The following is a 24507-nucleotide window of genomic DNA, read 5'->3' on the forward strand; positions in this document are numbered from 1 at the left end:
AATTATCCTCTTTTCTCCATATACACTACAAACAACCTATTACCTATTTGTAATAATATTTTTCCAGCCCTTCCTCCTCTTTTAAAGCTTTGTCTTGGATCCTCTTTTTTCACTGGCATTCTAGCTTGTTTTCATGATTCTGTTCTTATCTCCATAGACAAAATTCTATGGTGACCTCCAAGATCCCTGCCCCTCCTTGGATTCATTCTCTGTGGTAATCTTATCTCCTTGACTTTGAATAGGGCTTGTAAATATCATGGAATGATATTAATCAGGTCATACTATATGACAAAGGTGATGGGATTATCAGTTATGTTTATGATTGCTGTGCATTATAGAAGATCTGGTTGTAACTCACTGAAACTAGATTGTCCTGCTGACTTTGAAAATACAAGCTGCCACTTTAAAAGAGGGCCACATGTGGGCCTTGAAGGCAGCCTCTCAGAGCTGAGAGCCAATCAGCTGACAGACAGCATAAAAATGGGGACTTCAGTCCCATAACCACAAGGACTTGAGTGCTGCTAGTACTCATGGTGCTTGGTCAGAGAGGAGTCTTAAAACCCTCAGTGTCTTATTAGAGCATTTAACACACAATAGCAATTTCTGATAAAGCCTGTTGACCATTAGGGTCTGTTGATGACTAGGCCCTTACCCCTATCTACTTCTTCAGTCTGGTGTACAGATTCTGGGAGGAGTAGCAAGAAATGATCACTCCACAGGGGATGCAACTCTGAAGAGATGCACCACTGGCAGTAATGGAGAGGGACTCATCACAGCTGTGTTTGTCTGCCCCGAATCAATCACTGATCAGCTTCTTGCTTGACATATGGTGACTGTGGCATGTTGCCATGTGAAATGCAGGCCACTCAGAGTATGTGTGTACAGAAACATCTGCTTTTTCTTTTTTGGCAAAGTTGCTTGTTCTTGTCTAGAGTGCATAAGGCCAGTTCCAGGACTTATGTTTGTTTCCCTCAAATACCACTTCCCTTAATTACAAAATTTCTTTTTTAAAATTTTTATTTAAATTATACAAATTTTATGTATTTCATATATAAAGATTTAGGAACATAGTGATACTTCCAACCCACCCTAGCTCCTGCCCATGTTCCCACTCTTCCTTCTCCTTCCTCTACTAATCTCTTTTTACAATGATCAACTTTCAGTTTACTTTATACTCATATGATTAATCCTACACTAAGTAAAGAGTTCAACAAATAGCAAGAAGATAAAAATAATAATAAAAAACCACTGGGCCATAAACAATCATTGATGCTCAAAATGTCGATTTCATCCCTATGCAGGGAAAACTTATGGTATTTGCATTTTTGAGACTGCCTTATTTCAGTAAGTACAATGGTTTCTGGGTGCATGCACTTTGTTGCAAATGACAGAGTTTCATTTTTTATTATTGCTGAGTAGTATTCCATATTTCTTTATTCAGTCATCAGTTGTTGGGCATCTGGGTTGATTCCAAATCTTAGCTATTGTAAATTAAGCTGTAATGAACATGGTGGTGCCGATAATTCCTTCATATTTCATTTGGTTTGGGTAAATTTGGTTTGGGTAAATTTCCAGGAGAGGGATTACTGGGTCATATGGTAGATCTATCTCCAAACTCTTAATGTCCCTAGAACATAGAAATTTCTTCCTGAAGTGCTTCCTTTGGATGGTTTCTCAATTAGGTACTCTCTCCTACAAATTTCTTCTGCTCCTATTACCCTAGGTAAAGTGTACTCCTTTTTCAGTACTTAACAACTTTTCATAATTTTAAAACTTTATATCGCTCCAAGTTTCTTTCAATAGACTTCAAGGGCAGAAAACAATATCTTTTGTTTTCTGTTGTTTCCCTAATACCTAGCAATAATCATTGGAATATACAAGTGCTCCAAATATATTTGTTGAGTGAATAATTGTTTCTAAAATTTATTGGGAGAAGGATAGTTGGTACTTTGACATAAAAACTGTGTGTGTTTAAGATGTAAAATGTAATGTTTTGATGTACATGTGTACTGTATTACCACTGTTGACATACCTTTCATCTCATATAGTTACTATTTGCATGTGTGTGGTGAGAACATTTAAGAACTATTCCTGTAGCAATTTCAGCTGTATGGACGTTATTATTAGCTTTAGTTATCATGTTGTACAAGTAACCAAAACTTAGAAACTATTAAGAATAAAGGTTATATCCATTCAAATTCTACCTGGTAATGTGGGAGACTATCCATTACATAGCACTTGCACTTATTTTTTGATTATTATCTTTAAAATCAATCCTTGGTAAGATTCTATTGGTATTATTTTAATTTTTTGCTTTAGTAGTGAATTTGATCTCTTTTACATATTGATCATTTCTTTTTGTCTATCTAAAAAGTATTTGTTTTTATAAGGGAGACAGAGAGGAAGAGAGAGTCAGAGTCCATCTGCTGTTTTACTTCCCAATTGCCTGCAACAGCCAAGGCTGGGCCAGGCTGAAGCCAGGATCCCAGAGCTCCATCAGGGTCTGACACAGGTGTGGCAAGGACACAGGTGCTTGAGTCAACACCTGCTGCCTCCCAGTGTGTGCATTAGCAGAAAGCTCAATTGGAAGGGGAGGAAAGAATACTAAACTAGGCACTCTGTCATGGAATCTGGGTGACCAAAGAGGCACCCACTGTTTGCAGTGAGCTTCTTTATTTATTTTTGCCTTAAAATATTTTATGTTCAGGCCGGCGCCGCGGCTCAATAGGCTAATCCTCTGCCTTGTGGCGCCGGCACACCGGGTTCTAGTCCCGGCCGGGGCGCCGGATTCTGTCCCTGTTGCCCCTCTTCCAGGCCAGCCCTCTGCTGTGGCCAGGGAGTGCAGTGGAGGATGGCCCAAGTGCTTGGGCCCTGCACCCCATGGGAGACCAGGAGAAGCACCTGGCTCCTGCCATCGGATCAGCGCGGTGCGCTGCCTGCAGCGCACCAGCCGCGGGGGTCGTTGGAGGGTGAACCAACGGCAAAAGGAAGACCTTTCTCTCTGTCTCTCTCTCACTGTCCACTCTGCCTGTCAAAAAAAAATATTTTATGTTCATCATTTACATTTCATTTTACACAAGGAATACATTCCTTGCCCTGGAGGGTGTCTCACTGATGCAAGGAGGGACTGGGGCTGGTGACCCTGGGTATCCAGTGGGACTTGCCATAGCTGCCTGTTGGCTATCCATCTGTAGTATACAGATTCTGGAAGGAATAGCAGGAAATGACCACTCCACAGGGGATGCCACTGTGGAGAGACTGATCATCAGCAGCAATGGAGAGGACTCCCACAACTGTGTTTGTGTACCCCAAGTGAATTCCCCAGAGACTGAAAGCCACTGATCAGCTTAGTTCTTGACATATGGTGATAGTGGCATGTCTCCATGTGACATGTGTGTACAGAGACATCTGTTCTTTCTCCTTTGGTGAAGTTGTCTGCTCCATTCTAGAGTGGGCAGGGCACCTTGCCCAATGCAAAGTCCAGTACCAGCTCCTCCTGCTCTGCTTCTTTGCTTTCCTGCTTGGCTCATGTCAGCTGCTGCTCATTGTGAAAGAAATAAAGTCTGCAAAGTTGGAGGAGAGAGTTTGAAGAGAGGGGAACAAATGAGTTTTTTCTACTAAATAGGTCCACTACCCCCTTTTTATCTGGGGACAGGTCACTACCGTCAGTCTGAGTGGCTGGAATACATCAAGGGTCTGGGGAGCAGTTCACAGAACCAAGCCACTTACAGGTATACTTTTACCTCTGGGTGGCTTAGGCCATAGAAGAGCAAGTTTATTTGCAGGCGGAATAGAAATGCCTTGTTTGCTTTTTAATGGGGTCATCTGAGGATCCTGTTCCTCCCAAGAAGGAGCTGAAAGGGCCTGCAGATGAGGACTTTGAAGGTAATTAAGGGTTATCATGAATGGGTCTGAGGTAAATGGATCTCTCTTCCTTAGCATTGGTGGTGGGGTTGTGGAAGGGATCACTCTCTTTGAAAGGACCCTCTCCCAAAGGATCTGTTGGCACTGTCACTTCACAAAGGGTCCATCTGCTACAGATCGCCTTGGAAGGGCTTCTGTCTGGAAAGGACCTAGATGCAATGCCTGAGTGCTGCTATTAAATAACAAGTCTTCGTTTCTGAAAGGATTGATGATAGCTTGAACACCTTCCCCTCTCTGCCAGCCTAGGTGAGCTAGCTTGGTCAGGCTGGACCATGAATCCCACAAGGGTTCGGTCCTATTGCTCTAGGCTTCTTGAGCCCTCCTGACAGCTCCTGTGCAACTAGGAAAACTTGCTTCCCTCCTGGTTGCTTTTGTCCTGTGTGAACTTCAGAAACCTGCTGCAGGACTCCAGCTGGACTCCGCCAGCTTGAATACCCTGCTGCACCTGGCGTACCTCCTGCTGCAACCAGGTTTAGCACCAGTCCTGCCCAGTTCAGTTCATACTCCTGGAATTTTAAGTCACATTCCTGAGAGTGGATTTCTGTCTTCAGCGATGAGATCAGCTTAGTCTCCTCTTGGCACTTCTGCCTGGTGTTGCTCAGCGTATCTCTGATCTTGGCTTTCTGTGTTCATTTCTTCCAGGATCTCTTGAGAGTCTCCTTTCTGAGCTTCTATCTCTTGCAAACTATTGGTTTCCAAGTCTAGGTAATTTTGTAATTCCTGGACTTCCTTGGTTTTCTGTTGGATTGTCTTTTTTCTTTCTCTCATGTCTTGTTCCAGTGAGCATTTCTCTCTTTGTAACTGGGCTCTTTCTTTCTTTCCTTCTTTCCTTCTGACAGAGTGAACAGTGAGAGAGAGAGACAGAGAAAGGTCTTCCTTTTGCTGTTGGTTCACCTTCCAATGGCCGCTGCGGCTAGCGCACCGCGTTCATCCGAAGCCAGGAGCCAGGTGCTTCCTCCTGGTCTCCCATGCAGGTGCAGGGCCCAAGGACTTGGGCCATCCTCCACTGCACTCCCGGGCCACAGCAGAGAGCTGGCCTGGAAGAGGGGCAACAGGGACAGAATCCGGCGTCCCGACCAGGACTAGAACCCCGGGTGCCAGCGCCGCAGGCAGAGGATTAGCCTACTGAGCCACGGCGCTGGCCGTAACTGGGCCATTTCATGGTGGATATCATCAAGACATTTCATACCCATCAACTCACCTGTTACAGGAGAACTTGAGCTGTTAAGGATGGCAATGCCTCTCTAAGGGTGGGCTCATGTCCCTGAGAGGATTGGGGTGGGAGTGCGGTAGATGCCGTTATTAATCAGGTGGTTGAAATTGAGCTAACACGAATTGGTCTTTGTTGAGGTTCCTTGTTTACCTTCTATCAGTCAGGGCCCTTATATATGCTAGACGGTCCTGGGTGAGGCAAAAAGAAATCCTTCAGCTCCTGGCCACTCCCAGAGCTGCACAGGTCCAGGCTGTCTTCAGGAATGTTTCCTCCAATCGTCTGCCTGCAGCACCATAAAGTTCACATTGACTGTGCCTGTCGGTTGCAGTACTCTGGAGAAAAGCTCCCAGTGCTGTTCAGATTGCCCTGGGATGCCATGGAGTAGAGGCTTTCTTTGGGCAAGGGCCTGGTGGGCAGGGCGAGCATGGCATTAGGAAACACGTGTCCTTCCTTTTATTAGGGCATGAAGGTTCGTGACAGTATGGAAGGCACAGGCTCCTTCTCAGGTACAGGCACAGTGCACTAAGCACATGAACACAGCAAACTCACTTGGTTCTAGGTGCCCATCCTCGTGAATGGTCATTAAGGTCTTATATGCTATGTAGGATAGCAAGAGGTAGCTTTGAAATTGGTGAGGACTAGCTTGACCTTGTCTCTGCAGAGCAAGCCATTGATGAGGAAGACATTTTTTAAAATTCCATCACATTTTGCCTGTTTTTTTTTCAACCCTCACAGCACAGTGGGCCTCTGCTGAATGTAGCATGACCATCATGGGGTTGCTTATATTGTGGAAGCTGTGCCGGCATGTTCACATGCAGATAATCAAAATGTCTTGGTGGCTCTTCTGGGCAGAGGTCACCAGTCTCAGTGTAACATAGAAACCTGTCTGAGTCTGCCAAGAACTAGAAACCAAGGATTATGTGTAGGACCCCAGACTTCTATAGTAAAAGCACAGATTCACTTGCCCCATATGTTCTGGATCTCCCTGCTTGTAATGATTCATACAATGAATTTTTTTCTTTTTCCTTTTATTTATTTGTTTATTTTGACAGGCAGAGTGGACAGTGTGAGAGAGAGACAGAGAGAAAGGTCTTCCTTTGCCGTTGGTTCACCCTCCAATGGCTGCTGCGGCTGGCGCGCTGCGGCCGGCACATTGCGCTGATCCGAAGCCAGGAGCCAGGTACTTCTCCTGGTTTCCCATGCGGGTGTAGGGCCCAAGGACCTGGGCCATCCTCCATTGCACTCCCAGGCCACAGCAGAGAGCTGGCCTGGAAGAGGGGCAACCGGGACAGAATCTGGTGCCCCAACCGGGACTAGAACCCAGGGTGTGGCGCCGCAGGCAGAGGATTAGCCTATGGAGCCGTGGCACCAGCCACAATGAATTTCAATCTAGTGTGAACCAATCGGGAGAGGAAGCTGAGTGGCACTGTTGTCTTCTCACAGATTCAGGCTCAGGGTATTCAGGATCATTAATTTTTCTTTTATAAAATATCTATTGATGCCTTTGTTTTTCTATTTTGTTATTTTATTCATTTGAAAGGTCTTTGGATATTAAGGATACCTCTTGTTCATGTGATATTTTGCACTTTTCTTAGTTTCTTATTGCATTTGTTTGAAATTTTTATTTGTTTGAAAGGCAGACCAACAGGGATATCTCCCATACTCTGGTTCATACCCCAAATGCTTGCAACAGCCAGAGGGCCAAAGCCTGGAGACAGGAACCCACCCAGGTCTTCCACATGAGTAACAGGAACCAACTAGTTGAGCTTTCACTTGCTGCCTAGCAGTGTACATATACGCAGGAAGTTGGAGTAAGGATATGGAGCTGGGGAATCAAACTCAGGCACTCTGATATGAGATACAAGTGTCTTAACTGACATCTTAATGACTAAATTAAATGCCTGACTTTATTTTTAATGTACAGAGATTTAATTTTTATGGCTCCTAACCTCACTCATCAACTGGGATTACCCTTAATAAAATTATCAATGACCTTTTGGTTGTTACATCTAATGGACACTTTTGTAGGTTTCATCTTCCTGATCTGTTCACTTAAGAACAAAGCAGTATGGGTCACAGTTGAGATATGTGGTCCATATTAATTTGAAGCATTTCTGCCATCTTTAAATAATAGCTTCCAAAGTCATTAGAATCATAATGAAATTAAATGCTACTCAGCAAATTCATTTTTGGTAAAATTAAATGCAAATAATCAGGTAAGAGGGCATTTAGTACATTCTTTTCTGGTTTTTTATTTTAAAAATAAGTCAAATGTGGTATGGAGCCAGATGTGAAATTTGAATCAGAAATACAGAAACTAGAGATTAAGAAAGAATCAGAATTTTGCCAGGCAGGAGTTAGAATCATGGTACTATGAAAGGAAGATGTATTAGTTCCCCAAGATTGTCCTAAGAAAGTATCACAGACTGAGTTAAAACAACATAAATTAATTTTCTTCCACTTCTGGAGCCTGGGAACTGCAAATGAAGGTGATGGCAGGACCAGGCTCCCTGTGAAGCTTTTAGAGGAGGATCCTTCATTGCTTCATCCAGCTTTTGGTAGTTCAAGACTTCCCTTCCTGTGTGGGAGCCTAACTCCAGCCTCTGCCACATTTTTTACATGGCCATTATCTCTATGTATCTCTGTCTAATTTTCCTCTTCTTAATATGATTACTCTGCAAATACTTTATTTCCAGATAAAGTCTTGTTGGGTGCTGGATTAGGACTTATCTTTTTTGGGAGACCCAATTCAACCCATCACAGGTCAGAAGCAAGTGAACGGAAGAGATCTGAATCATGTGAGGTTTCCATAATGTCAGATAAAAGTTGAATAATTGAGTAAAAGTAATATAGTTTTGTTAGATCAGCAGAGCAAAAGGAGCATCCATGAGTTTTAAGAAATAGAATGAGAAACAGCTCCATGAAATCCTTCATATTTGTATTTGGAATATTTAGTGATTTAAAAATTGATTGTATTTCCAATTTATTTTGTGAGTAAATGGGAGTTTACTGTGAGAGTTTAGTGTTCGATTATGATAAAATTCTTAGATATCTGTTGGAAGGGAAATGTAAATATCTAGTATTGAAAATTTAAAATTTATCTTAAATTGGCAATTCAGTTTTTTTAAGGGCATATGGAAGAATCATACTCAAGTTGAGGGAGCAAAATTAATCCAATACATGTAATTTTTTAAACTAATTAAAGCAATGTTGGTTTGGAGATTTATTTCTTGTTACAAATTGACCTAAGATAGACTTTGAAGATATTAAATGAAATGTCAGAAACTTGACTACAAAATACACATACAATATTTCACATATATGGCTAAGAGGAACAGCATACCACAGAGGTTGATTACACAATTTTCAAATCAGAGCAGTCTGATTAAAACCTGTGTCAATTTCTTTATAAAGTGAATATTTTTAACTTCCTTACATATTAGAAATATAGGACCCAGTGGTGCAGAACAGACAAAAATGAACCACAACAGGTTAATCTGCAGGAGCAGCATCTTTTCCAATCAAGTTTCCCCCAGTTGCACTCAACAAATATTCCCTGAGCACTGCCAAGAGACAGGAGCTGTTTTATGGTTCTGGATCCATGAATGGGAACAGAACTTATATATTTGGCTAAGATAATCTTCTGACATTATGATCAATTGTCTTAGTCATTTTGGGCCCTATAACCCTAGACTTAGTAACTTAAAGAACAAGCATTTATTTGTCACACTGTGGAGGCTGGGAAAATTAAGATCAAGATTCTGGCAGATCCAGTGTTTGGTGAGGATCCTGTTTCCTATTTTGTAAATATTTACCTTCTAGTTGTTTCCTCAGCTATTGGAGGGCAGAGACAGAAATAAGCTGTCTTGGGACTCTTCTGATAAGGGCATTAACCCCATTCAGGAGGGCTGCATCTTTATCACTTAAGACCCTCCCACCTCCTAATACCACAACACTGGGTGTTAGGTTTAAATTTATGAATTTGGGAGGAGTGGCACAAATATTCAGCCCCAAAATACTAAAGCATGTAAAATAAGGAAAATTATTCAATTCACTTTTGTGTTTTCTAAGGGGCAATGTAACATAAAGAAATTTAAAATATTTCCAGATTAATGAAGTCATAAATATTACTTAGCATATGTTTATTACTTTGTTTCCTGAGACTATATTTTAAAAGTCTATTTTCTCCTCTTTTACTTTCCTCAGACTAAAGCACTTTGGTTTTAACCATTTTTTCTATGCTATGAGCTTGTTTTATCTGTATTCTAAATCCAAATAATTTTATCTATGATCTGATTGACTGATGTTCCTCTTTTTCAAAGCTTCAGTTTAAAGTTCTTATCTACAGTGGGGGATTCTGCTCCATGTGGTTATTTAAGAGTCTACAGTGATTGTGTGGGGAGCAAACCAGACTAGACTGAGTTACTGGAATTAAGACTTATTCTATGCATCTGCTCTCCCACTGTGGGGAGCAAACCGGACTAGACTGAGTTACTGGAATTAAGACTTATTCTATGCATCTGCTCTCCCACTGTGGGGAGCAAACCGGACTAGACTGAGTTACTGGAATTAAGACTTATTCTATGCATCTGCTCTCCCACAATATGGCGCTGGGAGAGAAGTAAACAGCTTCCGCACAGCTGCCTCTCACCAACTTGACAAGCTGCAGGACTTGCTACTGATTGGAGGAGAGCAGCGTACTCGGCGTGTGGGCAGCCGAGTTAGGATTGGCGGAGGAGGACTATAAAGGAGGAGAGAGACGGCATGCACCAGGAACATCTATGGGGAACATCTAAGGGAACCCGTGCAGCCCCCGAGAGAACCGGCCGGCGGTGTGCCGCTCCCCTGCGGAAGTGGGGAATGCGGCCAGGGGGAACTGCCCTTCCACGGAGGTGGAAGGGATAGTAGCCAACCCGGGAAGAACCAGCAGCAAACCCGGGGAGGGCCAAGCAGACGAAAGAACAGCGCAGGGTCCTGTGTCGTTCCTCCATGAAGAGGGGGAGCGACATAATGGTGCCGTGACTCGGATATGAAGCCTCGGCAAGGTTTAGTGTCGTTCCTCCATGAAGAGGGGGAGCGACAGATTGCCTCGAAAGATGCATTCCATTTCACTTGACATAGACTTATTCTTTCATTTGGCAATCTTTAGGTGGAACTTTTTTTTTTTTTGAGAATTGAAAATAAAAAATAAGTTTCTTGAGAAGGAAAACATGTCTTCTTATTTTTGATACAAAGTGGTTGTAGTTACTGGAGAATAAGGACATAGGAAAGGAGCTTGCATGGAGATGAATGTTAGGACTCAAAAGTCTTTGGAAAAATATTAACGTTCTTCTAAGTATATATGCATACGTTGGTAGAACATTACCACACATGTGTTAGTTGTTTTATCCAACAATTGAAAATAGGCTGCTGCATTCTGAGTTCTGCATTATAAGTATCTATGATATTAGGATGAAAAAACAGAATTGAATGTTTAAAAGCATCAACTTAATTAATTGGAAGGTAGCATTGCTATTGTTTACTTGATGATTCTTTGGTGGACAAATACTTTATTTCAAAAAGTAGAGTCTGCTTTTCAGCCATTGCCTACAAATATATACCAAATTTAAAAAGTTTTGGGAATACTACTAACAGAACCTTGTAGGGAGAATTGGCTGTGATGTCATAGACTCCTGAGGGAAAATTCTACAACTAAACCTTCTATTTAGTTAGATACTAAACAAGAAAGATGATTACTGAATAAGATGGGATCCAACAAGAGCGTAGTACAGTTTTCAATAATTTATGGATTACCTTTTTCTGAGGGAGCTCAACATATGAACACTTAATGAAGGAAGGCAAGACTTAACCACTTGATACATTTGTTATTCTTGATGATTAGTTATTTGAAGATCATTATATCTCAAATTCACAATTCTTAGAAATGGAAGAAATTGATGAATCTGATCAGCCTATCTCTGTAGGGAGGCAAGAAATTCGAAAGAGAAGACGACCTAGCCAACCAATGGTAGACAAATCACAGCAGACAGAAGTGATAGAGAAAAAGAAACACCTGGCCATGCCACAGTCATCTGGCCCCAAAGCTACTCTCAGTATTGGTAATATTTCTGGATGCAAAGGCAACTATGGTGCCAAAGAATATGAGTCTATTAGAGTATCTTCCCAACTTCAACAAACTTGGATGAAGAGAAAGCGTGGTCAGGAAATGACTGATAGATCGCTGCAGACAGACACCCTCATAGAGGAGGAAAAAGAAATCAAACTCATTGATGAGATGGTAGTACCTGATGAAAAGCCAACCAGCGAGGGAGAAGCAGCCTCTGAATTGCAAGACAGTGCTCAAGAAGTAGAAATTCCATCAAGCAGACACTCAATTCATCAAAAAATAGACAGATCTCAGCAGACCAGTTGTACTGGAGACTGGACCATATTGAACATTCCACCCAAAGAGAAAGTGGACAAGGAGCAGCAGACATGCTTTAGTGATTCACAAATAATGGTTATTTCCAAGCCAAGCAGTTCTTTTACAAGGTCAAAGGAAGGTGTCCAGAAGTTTATATCCTCAGGAAAGATTTTTGCTGGTGAACATCCTGAATTTCAACCAGCAACAAGTAGCAGTGAAGAAATTAGGCAGAAAAGTGCCAGCAGATCTTCTTTTACTCAGGTACCTGCAGAAGCTACTGTAGTACCTTTAGAAGATGAATTTAGGCAAGAGGGAACTACAGTTGTTGTAGAAGAGGCTTCTTTTGAGGCAATGGGGGTTCCACCAGTGCAAAAAGTCCGCAGTGAATTGCATCTTCCCATTGTAGAGATGGCACATGGTGAAGTGCAGCCTCCACCAGCTGAGGAGGCCATAGCTGAAGCAGAGCCTAGCCCCGCGGAGGAGACCCCTGTCCAAACACTGCCTCCAGCTGAAGAGACCGGTGCAGATGGGCCACCAGCTGAGAGACCTCCTGCTGAGGAACCACCTATATCAGTCGAAGAATCTCCTGTTGATGTCCAGCCTCAACCCCCTGAGGATACCCTTGAAGATATTCCAGCTGAGGTAGAGCCCACTCCTGCTGACGTGCAGTCTCCACCCGCTGAAGAGGGTCCTGAGGAAGGTACCTCTGTGGAAGTAGCCCCTGAAGAAGAGACCCCTGCTCAAGTTCAGTCTCCATCAGCTGAGGATGACCTTGAAGAGGCCCCTCCTACAGCTCAGTCCCCACCTGCTGAGGCGGCTCTTGCCGAAGAGGTTCCTCCTGAGCTTCAGCCCCCATCCGCCGAGGCGGGTCCTGCTGAAGCTGAGCCTCTCCAGGCTGAGGAGGCACCCATGGAAGAGACCCCTGATGAAGCTCGGCTTCCTGCAGCTGAGGAGACGTCCGTAGAAGAAGAGGCTGCTCCTGAAACTTGGTCTGCAGCAGCTGCAGAAGCTCCCACGGGAGAGGCCTTGGCTGAAATTCAGGCTCCGCTATCTGAAGAGGCTACTGCAGAAGACGGCCCTGCTGACGAAATCCCTGCTGAGAGTCAGTCTCCACCGGGGGAGGAGGTGCCTGCTGACGAGGGCCCTGCTGAAGCTCAGGCGCCACTAGATGAGAGGGCTCCCATAGAAGAGGCCTCTGCTGGCACTCAGGCTCCATCGGCTCCTGGAGAACAGATCCCTGACGAAGTTCCGTCTCCACCAGCCGACGAGGCTGCTGAAGATGAAATCTCTGAAGAAGTTCAGATCCTGTCAGCTGAGCACGCCCCAGCAGGAGAGGCCTTGGCGGGAGTTCTGTCGCCACCAGCTGAAGAGGGCCCTGCTGAAGTTCCGTCTCTGACAGGTGAGGCGACCAGAGAAGAGGCGCCGCATGACGCACAGGCTCCAGGAGCAGAGGCAGTCCCCGCGGAAGAGGCCTCTGCCGAAGCTCCGTTTCCACCCACTGATGAGGCCACTCCTGAATTTCAGCCCCCATCTGCTGAGAAGGCTCCTGTCGACGAGATCCCTGCTGAAATTCCACAGCCAGTGGACCAAAACTCTGCAGATGAGGCTCTGGTAGAGAATGTGCAAACTGAATTGCAATCTCCCTTGGTCACAGGCACTGCAGGTGGAAAAGGGTCAGATGATTTGAAAGCTGATAAAAAATCTGAAGATGCTTCAAAAGTGGATCCTGTTCCTGAAGATTTTTCTAATACCAAAGACATGGTGATTCCCACTATTGAAGTAGAGGGCGTCATTCGTGTAGAAATAAAAAATGCTTCCTCCTGAGCCATGGTCTGGTCTCAAAGAAGATGCAATGAGAAAATTGTAAGGTTCTGCAAGTACATCCTTCAGAGAAGTGTAGGCATTTGCAAGTAGCTTTGTGAACAGGGCAAATGAAGGGAACTCAAGTACTTGAAATTAAGTTGGAAAATGAGCAATAAAATCTACAGTAGTTCAGAATTACTTGTATTATTTTCATTCAAATTTATAGCACGGAAAAATACGTATTTTGAAATGAAGTAAGTTTATGATTGAATCATTGCTCAGAATACCTTTCTATAGTAAACCATTGACAAGGACAGAGTCTGCTCTGCATCCATATTTTTTTTTTGTCTGCTTTGCTTCATAAATACAGATTGCTTCTATTGGAGATGCCTCTTTCCTGAAATCTGTTATCTACCTTAAATTTTGAGTTTTAGTCACATAGCTAAACTTAAAATGTTCTACTTATTATAATTCATCTCATTTCCTTTTCTCTTTCCATTCAGTTTCTTCTGAGACAAGCATTACTTTCCTGGTTTCAATCTAAATGTTCTCTCCTGTACTTTTGCATATTTTACATTTCAATGTCTAGACAGGGAAACTTATTTCCTTTACAAAAATCTTCATTCTAGTGAAATAAAGATGGTCATAGATGAAGTATTTTAAAAAGGTATGTAAATATAAAGAACTATGCTCAGATGGCCTGGAAGGTATATCCCTGTATAGTTTTCATTTCATTTCCAATGAAAATGTAATGAGTCCTTTGGAAGCATGGCTTAGGTTTTCTGTATACTGAACTTGTTATGAAGAAAAACTTAAGATAAAATTGGATTACTATAGTATAAAGTATTAAAGACTTTAAAGAGTTTCAAAGGTTAGCAGAATCTTAAGTATTTTCTATGTCTGTTATCGAAGAACCTCTAGATTTCTATGTTTATGACAACTTCTATGAAAATATTTTATCTAGCTACAAATCAGTTACAATGTGCTAAAATGTTGAGATGATTCTCTTACAAAATTTTTTATTTGGTCATTGTATTTCTCTGTTTACTGAACATGCTAATGATTCAACACTTTGCTAGCCATTGTCTTTTAATTATAACATTTTTTGGGTCAAATTCTTAATTACTTTAGTAACCAAGTGAATTTTTTAGAATTTTTTTTAAACTTTTATTTAATGCATATAAATTTCCAAAGTACGACTTATGGATTACAATGGCTTCCCCCCCATACCGTCCCTCCCACCCACAACCCTCCCCTTTCCCACTCCCTCTCCCCTTCCATTCACATCAAGATTCATTTTCAATTATCTTAATATACAGAAGATCAGCTTAGTATACATTAAGTAAGGATTTCAACAGTTTGCTCCCACACAGAAACATAAAGTGAAAAATAATAGATGATTTTTTTTAAATGATGATGAAATCAGAGCAGACCTATTGTCATGTTTAATCCCAGTGAGAGTCAAGTTGGGAATTGATAATTTCTTTTTTTTTTTTTTTTACAGAGGATCAGTTTAGTATGCATTAAGTAAGGATTTCAACAGTTTGCACCCCCATAGAAACACAAAGTGAAATATATTGTTTGAGTACTCGTTATAGCATTAAATCTCAATGCATAGCACATTAAGGACAGAGATCCTACATGAGGAGTAAGTGCACAGTGACTCCTGTTGTTGACTTTACCAATTGACACTCCTGTCTATGGCATCAGTAATCTCCCTATGCTCCAGTCATGAGTTTCCAAGGCTATGGAAGCCCTCCGAGTTCTCTGACTCTTATCTTGTTTAGACAATGTCATAGTCAAAGTGGAGGTTCTCTCCTCCCTTCATAGAAAGGTACCTCCTTCTTTGATGACCTGTTCTTCCCACTGGGATCTCACTCGCAGAGATCTTTTGCCAGAGTGTCTTGGCTTTCCATGCCTGAAATACTCTCATGAGCTTTTCAGCCAGCTCCGAATGCCTTTAGGGCTGATTCTGAGGCCAGAGTGCTATTTAGGACATCTGCCATTCTATGAGTCTGCTGAGTATCTCACTTCCCATGTTGGATCACTCTCCCCTTTATTTACTCCATCGGTTAGCGTTAGCAGGTACTAGACTTGTCTATGTGCTCCCTTTGACTCCCAGTCCCTCCACCATGACCAACTGTGAACTGAAACTGATCACCTGGAACAGTGAGATGGCATTGGTACATGCCACCTCGATGGGATTGAATTGGAATCCCCTGGTATGCTTCCAACTCCACCACTTGGGGCAAGTCAGCCTGAGCATGTCCCAAAAATTGTAGCATCCTCTTTTGTGTCTTTTGTGTATTAAAGATTTAAGTTTGAGAAACTTTATTCTAGACTATGTAGAATGAATGTTGCATTTTGAAATTTGCAAATTCTTTCCATTTTATGTTTTCTGAGATACTTAAATCTAGTTAAACTTGGTTTTCTGAAGAAGTGTTAAAACTTTTATTTGATTCTCCATTCTGTTGTTTTTCTTTTTAAATCCATAAATCATGAAAATTCAGAACTATATTAGAGTGAGAGTATGTATAATAAAAAAGGAATTTATCAACTGGTAACACTAGAGAACTTTTCACGGTTGAAAGGTGGAATTGAGCTATTGCTGAGGTAGAGCTTATGGCATAGTCCAAATGGATAAAAATAGTCTGTATACAGTAAAATATGTTTTGAAGGTTTTGGAATCAAGAGAATTGTAGATGTAAATTATAGCAGAGATAGCTGTGGAAATTTAGGATAGGAAACACTGATTTTGGAGAGACAGATATAAGTATGAAAATATTTTGAATAGCTAGAACAGGAAAATAGGGAGATTTTGATTTTCAAAATCAGGTGCTGGCAAAGATTCAGGATGAATAGGAATATATACACAGAATATTTTCTACCTAATGTAAGAATGACATTAGACTGCTAGGAGTAAGATTTTAAAAATCCATTTAAAAAATAGGTTTACTAAAGTATAATGTAACACAACAATTGCCTTTATTTTAATCCTACAGTTTGATGAGTTTAGCATCCTGTATAATTGTGAAATCATCACCATAATCAAGATAGTGAATATAGTCATTACTCAAAAGTTCCCATCATGACCACTCATAACTTTTTTTCTCTATGCCCACCTCCACACCCAAGACATAGCCCCCAGTCACATGTGTTTTCTGTCACTATATATTATTTTGTATTTAAATTTTTATTGATATATAGAGAACAGATTTCGTGTATTTCATAGATACTCTTCTAAGAAGACAGCCATACTTCCCTCCCTCCATCAATCCACCTTCTTTCCTTTCTTTTTCTCCTTTAATTTTTGTAATAACAATTTCAATTTACTGTGGCCAATGTTGTGGCATAACAGACAAGGTCACTGCCTGTGACACCAATATTCCACATGAGTGCTGGTCAGAGTCCTGGCTGTTCCACTTCCCATCCAGCTCCCTACTAATGCTTGTGGGAAGGAAACAGAAGACGGCCTAAGTGCTTGGGAGACCCGGAAGAATCTCCAGGCTCCTGGATTTTGTCTGATAACAGCCTGGCCATTGCAGCTATTTGGGGAGTGAACCAGCAGATGGAAGACCTTTCTCTCTCTGTCTCTTATACTCTCTTTGTAATTCTGCCTTTCAAATAAATATATCTGAAAAAAATGTTTTTTCAGTTTACTTTCAATCACAGGTTTAGCGTATCACTAACAATAATGTTCAAGTAAAAAGTAGAAACATCACCGTTCCAGAGGAATATAGACAAGGCCTATGAACAGTAATCAAATCGTAAGATATAAGTTTCATTTTTATACTGTTTTTGTATTCTGGACTTTTATGTAAATAGAATATAGTAGTGTATTTGTATTCTGTTATATAAATATTGTATTTTCTATAGTTACTATGGATAAGGCTGTCATAAACGTTCATGTATGTGTCTTTGTATGGACATATGTTTAGATTTCTCTTGAGAAATTACCTAAGAAGAGAATGGCTAGGTTGTGTGTTGGGGATGTTTAACTAAAAAAATTGCCAACCTGTTTTTCAGAATCATGTACAATTTTATATTCTATCTGCTGTTGTCCTATATTCTTGTTAGTACTTGGTGTAGTCAATCATTTTCATTTTAGCTACTCTAGTGGGAATAATATAATGTCTCCTTGTAATTCTAATGTGTATTTCCCTAATGGATAAGGACTTTGGGCATCCTTTAATGTGTTTATTTGCTACCTACTTATCTTCTTTGGTGAAGCATACTCATTTGCTTTTTTTGTGTAATATTTAAGAATATTTACCAAACTGAGCATTGTCAAGATTTCTTTTTATGTTTCCTTCTGGGTATTTCATTGTTTTATATATTACACAGAACATTATTAAACTTAGGCTATTATACTTAGGTCCAGACTGTATTGTTCATTTTTTTAATGTGATGTGAGGAAAGTTATGAAGTTAATTTACTTTTTAGACTTATGGGTAACCCCTTGTCCCAGCACCATTTGTTTAAATGATTATCTTGTTTTCATTGAATTTCCTTGGAGCCTTTATTGAATATTAGTTGACCAAATTGTGTCTTTTTGTACTTCATTTTGTTCCATTGATATCTTTGTTTTTATATCAGTTCAACACTGTTTTGACAACAGATTTATAACAAATATTGAAATCAGATAGTGTTCTCCATATTTTCTTATTTTTAAATGATTTTAAAATGTAAATTAGGTATTTGACACTTCCATGCACATTTTTGAATTAGTTTTTAATCTCCAAAAATTTTCTTCTAAGGGACAGACATTTTGCTTAGTGTTTCAAGATGCTGCTTTGGATGCCCATATCCCATATCAGAGTGCCTGGTTCAATTTTTGGCTACTCCATTTCCAATCCAGCTTCCTGCTATTCATACTCTAGGAAGTAGCAGGTGATGGCTCAAGTACATGTGCCTCTGCTACTCATGTGGGACCCCTGGATTGAATTCCTGACTTTTGCTTTGGTCTAACCAAGCCCTGTATTTTATGGGATGGGTATTTGGAGAATAAACCAGTGGATAGATTATCTTTATCTGTCTTTCTACCTTTCAAACAAAATGAAGAATCAATAAAATTTCTACTGGAATTAATTCAATCTGAAGAACAAGTTATAGAGAAATGATCCTGATAATATCAAATCTTCTGATCCATGAATGCACTTAAGGATATACATCTCCATTCATTTGGAATTTATTTAATTTCTCTCAGCAATAATTTGTATTTTTCCATCTTGATTTTTTTTATTTTGCAATTTTTATTATTGTTAAATTATAAATAAAATTGATCTTTTGAATTGAACTTGCATACTGAGATCATGCTACTTCAACTTACCTCTGGTAGCTCTTTTGTATAATATTAGAATTTTCTATAAAGACAATCATGTCATCTAAACATGTATTAATTTTGCTTCCTATTTGATTATCTTATTTATTAGTTTGTAACAGTATAAGCAGTAGATGCAAACATCCTTTTTTGTTCCTATTGTTCCTAATGTTAGGGAGACAGTATTCAGACTTTGACTATTTACTGTAATGTTACCTGTATATCTTTTTTGTTGATGGTCTTTATTATCCTGTTGATGAAGCTCCCTTGTATTTCCAGTTAGTTGAGAGTTTTCATTAGAACTGAATACTTAATATTTCCCCAGAAACCTTTTATTTAAGGTATACAAACTTCATGCATTTCATAAATACAATTTTAAGTACATAGTGATAGTGATTCTTCCCACCCTACCTAACCCTTCCACCTCCAAACCCTACCCTCTCCTAATCCCATTCTTATTTTTTACTAAGATCTACTTTCAATTAACTTTATACACAGAAGATTAACTCTAAGTAAAGATTTCAACAAATAGTATGGAAAAAAAACTGTTCCTCAACAGTTTTTTGATTTCCCTTTTGATTTTTTGTTCATTCAGGAGCATGTCATTCATCTGCAAGTGTTTGCACATGCTTGTTTTCAAGAGACTCTTGAATTGTTGATCTCCAGCTTCATTCCATTGTGATCGGAGAACATGCATGGTATGATTTTGATTCCTTCAAATTTCTTGAGACTTCCTTTATGGTCTGGCCTGTTGTCTATCCTAGAGAAAGCTCCATGCACTGGTGAGAAAAATGTGTATTATGCAACTGAAGGATGAAAAGTTCTATAGATATCCATTAGGTCCATTTGGGCTTTAGTATCTATTAACTGTTGTTTTGCTGCTGATTTTCTGTCTGATTGATCTGTCCATTGCTGAAAGTGCAGTATTGAAATCCCCCATTATTATCATAAGGGATTCTGTGTCTCCCTTTAGATCCATTAACATTTCCTTTAAATAGCCAGATGCCCTGTAATTAGGTGAATACATTTATTATAGTCACATCTTCCTATTGAATTGATCCCTTAATCATAGCAAGTGCCTTTTTTGTCTCTTTTAACAGTTTTTCTGTTAAAATCTATTTTGTTTGATAATAGGATGGCTACACTGGCTCTTTTTTTTTTTTTTTTTTTTTTTGCTTTCTATTAGCATGGAATATGTTTTTCCCTCTTTTCACTCTCAGTCTGCTTGTATCTTTGTTAGATAGATGTGTTTCTTGTAGGTAGCAAATAGTTTTTTTTTTTTTTTTCGTTCAGCCAGTCTGTATCTTTTTTTATTTATTTATTTAAGAGGTAGAGTTACAGACAGTGGGAGGGAGAGACAGAGAGAAAGGTCTTCCTACCATTGATTCACTCCCCAAATGGCTGCAGTGGCCAGAGCTGTGCCGATCCAAAGCCAGGATCCAGGTGCTTCTTCCCAGTCTCCCATGCAGGTGCAGGGGCCCAAGCACTACTACTTTCCCAGGCCATAGCAGAGAGCTGGATTGGAAGAGGAGCAGCTGGGACTAGAACCAGCACCTATATGGGATGCCGGCACTGCAGGCGGAGGATTAACCTACTGCACCACAGCGCCAACCCCAGTCTGTATCTTTTAAATGGAGAGTTAAGGCCATTTACATTCAAGGTGAATATTGATAGGTAATGACTTGGCCCTGCCATTTTTCCATAAGTATTCCTATTGTGTACTTTGATTTCCTTTGTACTTTTACTAGGAGATTTTCTGCCTTCACCTTTCATAGTGATCACTCTGTTTCAGTGTTTCTTTGTGTAGCACATCCTTAAGCATCTTTTGTAAGTCTGGACAAGTGGTGACAAATTATTTCAATTTCTGTTGGTTATGGAAGGTCTTTATTTCACCTTCACTCATAAAGAGAGCTTTGCAAGAGACAGTATTCCGGGTTGACAGTTTTTTTCTCTTAAGACCTGGAATGTATCTTGCCATTCTCTCCTAGCCTGTAGGGTTTCTGATGAGAAGTCTGATATTAGTCTAATTGGAGGTCCTCTGAAAGTAATCTGGCATTTTTCTTGTGCACATTTAAAGATCTTTTCTTTATGTTTTACTCTGGAGAGTTTGACTACAATATGTGTGGTGAGGATCTTTTCTGGTCATGTCTTTTAGGAGTTCTATGTGCTTCCTGTACTTGGTGTCCCTTTCTTTCTCAAAATTAGGGATATTTTCTGTAATTATTTCACTATAAAAGCCTTGTACTCTATTATCTCTTTCCATGCCTTCAGGAACTCCTAAGATCTGTATTTTCAGTCATTTGGTAGTGTCCCATAAATTTCCAATATTGCAATATTGTTTTTAATTTTCTAGTTTTTTTCTTCTTCTTTTTTTTTTTTGGTCTTACTGTAAAATTTCCAGATTTGTCTTTTATCTTCTAACTTGGATATTCTTTCTTGTGCCTCACCAATTCTGTTGTTAAGCTTTTCTACCTCATTTTTTATTTGTTCTATTGAAATCTTCATTTCCAATATTTCATTTTGATTTCTCTTTAACATCTCAATTTCATGAGAAAAATTTTCTTTTATATCTGATATGGATTTCTTCAATTTCTGGATTTGCTTCTGATTACTTCTAAGTCAGTAATCCTATTAATTTTTTTTAATTCAGTTTCTGAAATTTTTTCAGTCTCTTTATTTTCACATTTTAATATTGAAATGTTGTGTTTCTGGGGCATCATGTTGTCTTCTTTATTCTTGCTTCTTGAATTGTTGTGTTTATTTTTAGGCATTTGTGCAGATACTTGTTTGTTTAATTTTTTTCCCTGTGATGGCTTTAATCTTGAGAATATGCTGCTATGGATTAGTGGAGTGTTACTCTTTCAGTTAATACCCAGAGGCATGTGCTGGGTATGGCCAGGGAGCTCTGTTCAGTGCTCCAAGGTGAGGGAAGTGTTATAAAGAATTGAGAAGTGTTTTCTCACTTTTATTTTTTGAGATGATGTTTTATAGCTTAGATATTCTTCCCTAATGTTTTATACAAAAGATGCTTAAGAATTCATTAGTGAAACCTTCCAAGATTAGAGTTTTACTTCTAGAAAATTTTTAGCTAAAAGCCTACTACTTTCATAGTTATAGGGATATCTGTATTATCTTTTAAATCATTTATTTTATCTTTTTTACGAACTGTAGGACCTGTTTTAGTTCTGATTATAGTATAATTTTTGTATCTCATTTTGATACGTATTAACAACTTGTGTCTTCTCTGTCTCTCAAATCAATCTGGCTTAAGATGTATCTTCACAAAAAAGACATTGGGTTTCATTGATTTTCTTATTTTTTCACTATGTCACTGGCTTCTGCTATTTGTTATTTTTATCCTTTTGCCTAGTTTACTTATTTATGTACTCTGTTTCCAGTTCATTCAGATGGAATTTGAAGTTATTGGATTTATCCTTTACTTTTATAATATAGGATTTAGGAGTATATATTTCTCTCTAAGCATTGTTTTTCACAACATTCCACAAATTACAGCAGTTATATTGCTTTCATTTTCATTAAGAGGTTATAATTTAAAATTTTTAAAGATTTATTTCATTTATTTAAAAGGCAGAGATACAGAGAGAGAGAGAGAGAGAGAAGAAGAAGAGACTGGTTCACTCCCCAAATGTCTGAAATGGCTAAGGCTGGGCCAGACCAAAGCCAAGAGCCAGGAGTGTCTTCTGGGTCCCCCCACATGGGTGCAAGGGCTCAAGCCCTTGGGTCATCTTCCACATTAACAGGAAGCTGGTTCAGAAATGGAGCAGCTTGGTCTCTACTGGCACCCATATGAAATGCCAGTGTTGCAAGCAGTGACTTTACCTGCCTTGCCACAATGCCGGTCCCTTTAATTTATTTTATTTGTTTGAAAGGCAGAAGGTGGGGGATGGCTCTCATCTCCAAACTGGCAGGAAACCAGAACTGGGAATTGAACACAGGCACTTTGATATAGGACGTGGATATGTTAACTAATGTCTTAACTGCTAAGGCACACACTTACCCTTAATTGCTGTCATAAAATATAGTTATGTGGTTTGATCCTCTTTAATTTAATGAGACTTCTGTTATGGCCTACCATATGGCCTATCTTGTTAAGTCTTCTGAATCCTAAATATTTTGCAGTTCTTGGTTTGAGAGCTCTATTAATGCCAATTTTAGAAACACAAATTGGTTGTCAGTATTGCTCAATTCTTCAGTGTCATTAATGACTTTCTGTCTAGCTGTTCTATAGATCATGGAGATGGGTTTGTTGAAATCCCTGGCTATAATTGTATGTTTGTCTATTTCTCCTTGAAGTTCTGTCAGTTTTTGCTTTATGAATCTTGAACTTTTAATATTAACCACATAAAAGTTTAGAATTATTATTTCATCTTCCTAAAGACCATTTTTATCCCAGTAATAGTGTTTCTTCTGTCACTTTTCTTTCTTTTCTTTTTTAATTGGGTTTTTTTATTTCTTTTTTTATTTTTTATTTTTATTTTTTTTAACTTTTATTTAATGAATATAAATTTCCAAAGTACGATTTATGGATTACAATGGCTTCCCCACCATACCGTCCCTCCCACCCACAACCCTCCCCTTTCCCACTCCCTCTCCCCTTCCATTCACATCAAGATTCATTTTCGATTCTCTTTATATACAGAAGATCAGCTTAGTATACATTAAGTAAGGATTTCAACAGTTTGCTCCCACACAGAAACATAAACTGAAAAATAATAGATGATTTTTTTAAATGATGATGAAATCAGATCAGACCTATTGTCGTGTTTAATCCCAGTGAGAGTCAAGTTGGGACACACAAAGTGAAATATATTGTTTGAGTACTCGTTATAGCATTAAATCTCAATGCATAGCACATTAAGGACAGAGATCCTACATGAGGAGTAAGTGCACAGTGACTCCTGTTGTTGACTTTACCAATTGACACTCCTGTCTATGGCATCAGTAATCTCCCTATGCTCCAGTCATGAGTTTCCAAGGCTATGGAAGCCCTCCGAGTTCTCTGACTCTTATCTTGTTTAGACAAGGTCATAGTCAAAGTGGAGGTTCTCTCCTCCCTTCATAGAAAGGTACCTCCTTCTTTGAAGACCTGTTCTTTCCACTGGGATCTCACTCACAGAGATCTTTTGCCAGAGTGTCTTGGCTTTCCATGCCTGAAATACTCTCATGGGCTTTTCAGCCAGATCTGAATGCCTTTAGGACTGATTCTGAGGCCAGAGTGCTATTTAGGACATCTGCCATTCTATGAGTCTGCTGAGTATCTCACTTCCCATGTTGGATCACTCTCCCCTTTATTTATTCTATCGGTTAGTGTTAGAAGGTACTAGACTTGTTTATGTGCTCCCTTTGACTCTTAGTCCTTTCATTATGATCAATTGTGAACTGAAATTGATCACTTGGACTAGTGAGATGGCATTGGTACATGCCACCTTGATGGGATTGAATTGGAGTGCCCGGGTATGTTTCTAACTCTACCATTTGGGGCAAGTCAGCTTGAGCATGTCCCAAATTATACCTCTCTTCCCTCTCTTATTCCCACTCTTATGCTTAACAGGGATCACATTTCAGTTAATTTTCAACACTTAAGAATAACTGTGTATTAATTACAGAATTAAACCAGTCATATTAAGTAGAACAGACAAAAAACTACTAAGAGGGATAATGTATTAAGTTGTTCATTAACAATCAGGGCTATGCTGATCAAGTCACCATTTCCCATAGTGTCCATTTCACTTCAGGAGGTTTCCTTTTTGGTGTTCAGTCAGCTGTCACCGATCAGGGAGAACATATGGTATTTGTCCCTTTGGGACTGGCTTATTTCACTCA

The 24507-nt window shown here is 39.7% G+C and overlaps 1 protein-coding gene and 2 pseudogenes across 1 annotated transcript; 1 reads left to right on the plus strand and 2 right to left on the minus strand.

Annotated features, from left to right (window-relative positions):
* Nucleotides 1-4011: 4011 nt before the first annotated feature.
* LOC138843149 (epidermal growth factor receptor substrate 15-like 1 pseudogene) lies at nucleotides 4012-5563 on the minus strand (annotated as a pseudogene).
* Nucleotides 5564-5593: 30 nt separating this feature from the next.
* LOC100353199 (epidermal growth factor receptor substrate 15-like 1 pseudogene) lies at nucleotides 5594-10720 on the minus strand (annotated as a pseudogene).
* Nucleotides 10721-10842: 122 nt separating this feature from the next.
* Nucleotides 10843-13538, plus strand: FSCB (fibrous sheath CABYR binding protein). The gene has a single exon (XM_002717972.4). The coding sequence runs from the start codon at nucleotides 11061-11063 to the stop codon at nucleotides 13362-13364; it is 2304 nt and encodes a 767-aa protein (XP_002718018.1). The 5' UTR covers nucleotides 10843-11060; the 3' UTR covers nucleotides 13365-13538.
* The last annotated feature ends 10969 nt before the right edge of the window (nucleotides 13539-24507 follow it).

The sequence above is a fragment of the Oryctolagus cuniculus genome, chromosome 12 (assembly GCF_964237555.1).
Source record: "Oryctolagus cuniculus chromosome 12, mOryCun1.1, whole genome shotgun sequence".
Taxonomy (NCBI): Eukaryota; Metazoa; Chordata; class Mammalia; order Lagomorpha; family Leporidae; genus Oryctolagus; species Oryctolagus cuniculus.

What these genes read in the sequence shown, in the direction of transcription:
- FSCB (XM_002717972.4), top strand. Translation starts at nt 11,061, where the DNA reads ATGGAAGAAATTGATGAATCTGATCAGCCTATCTCTGTAGGGAGGCAA.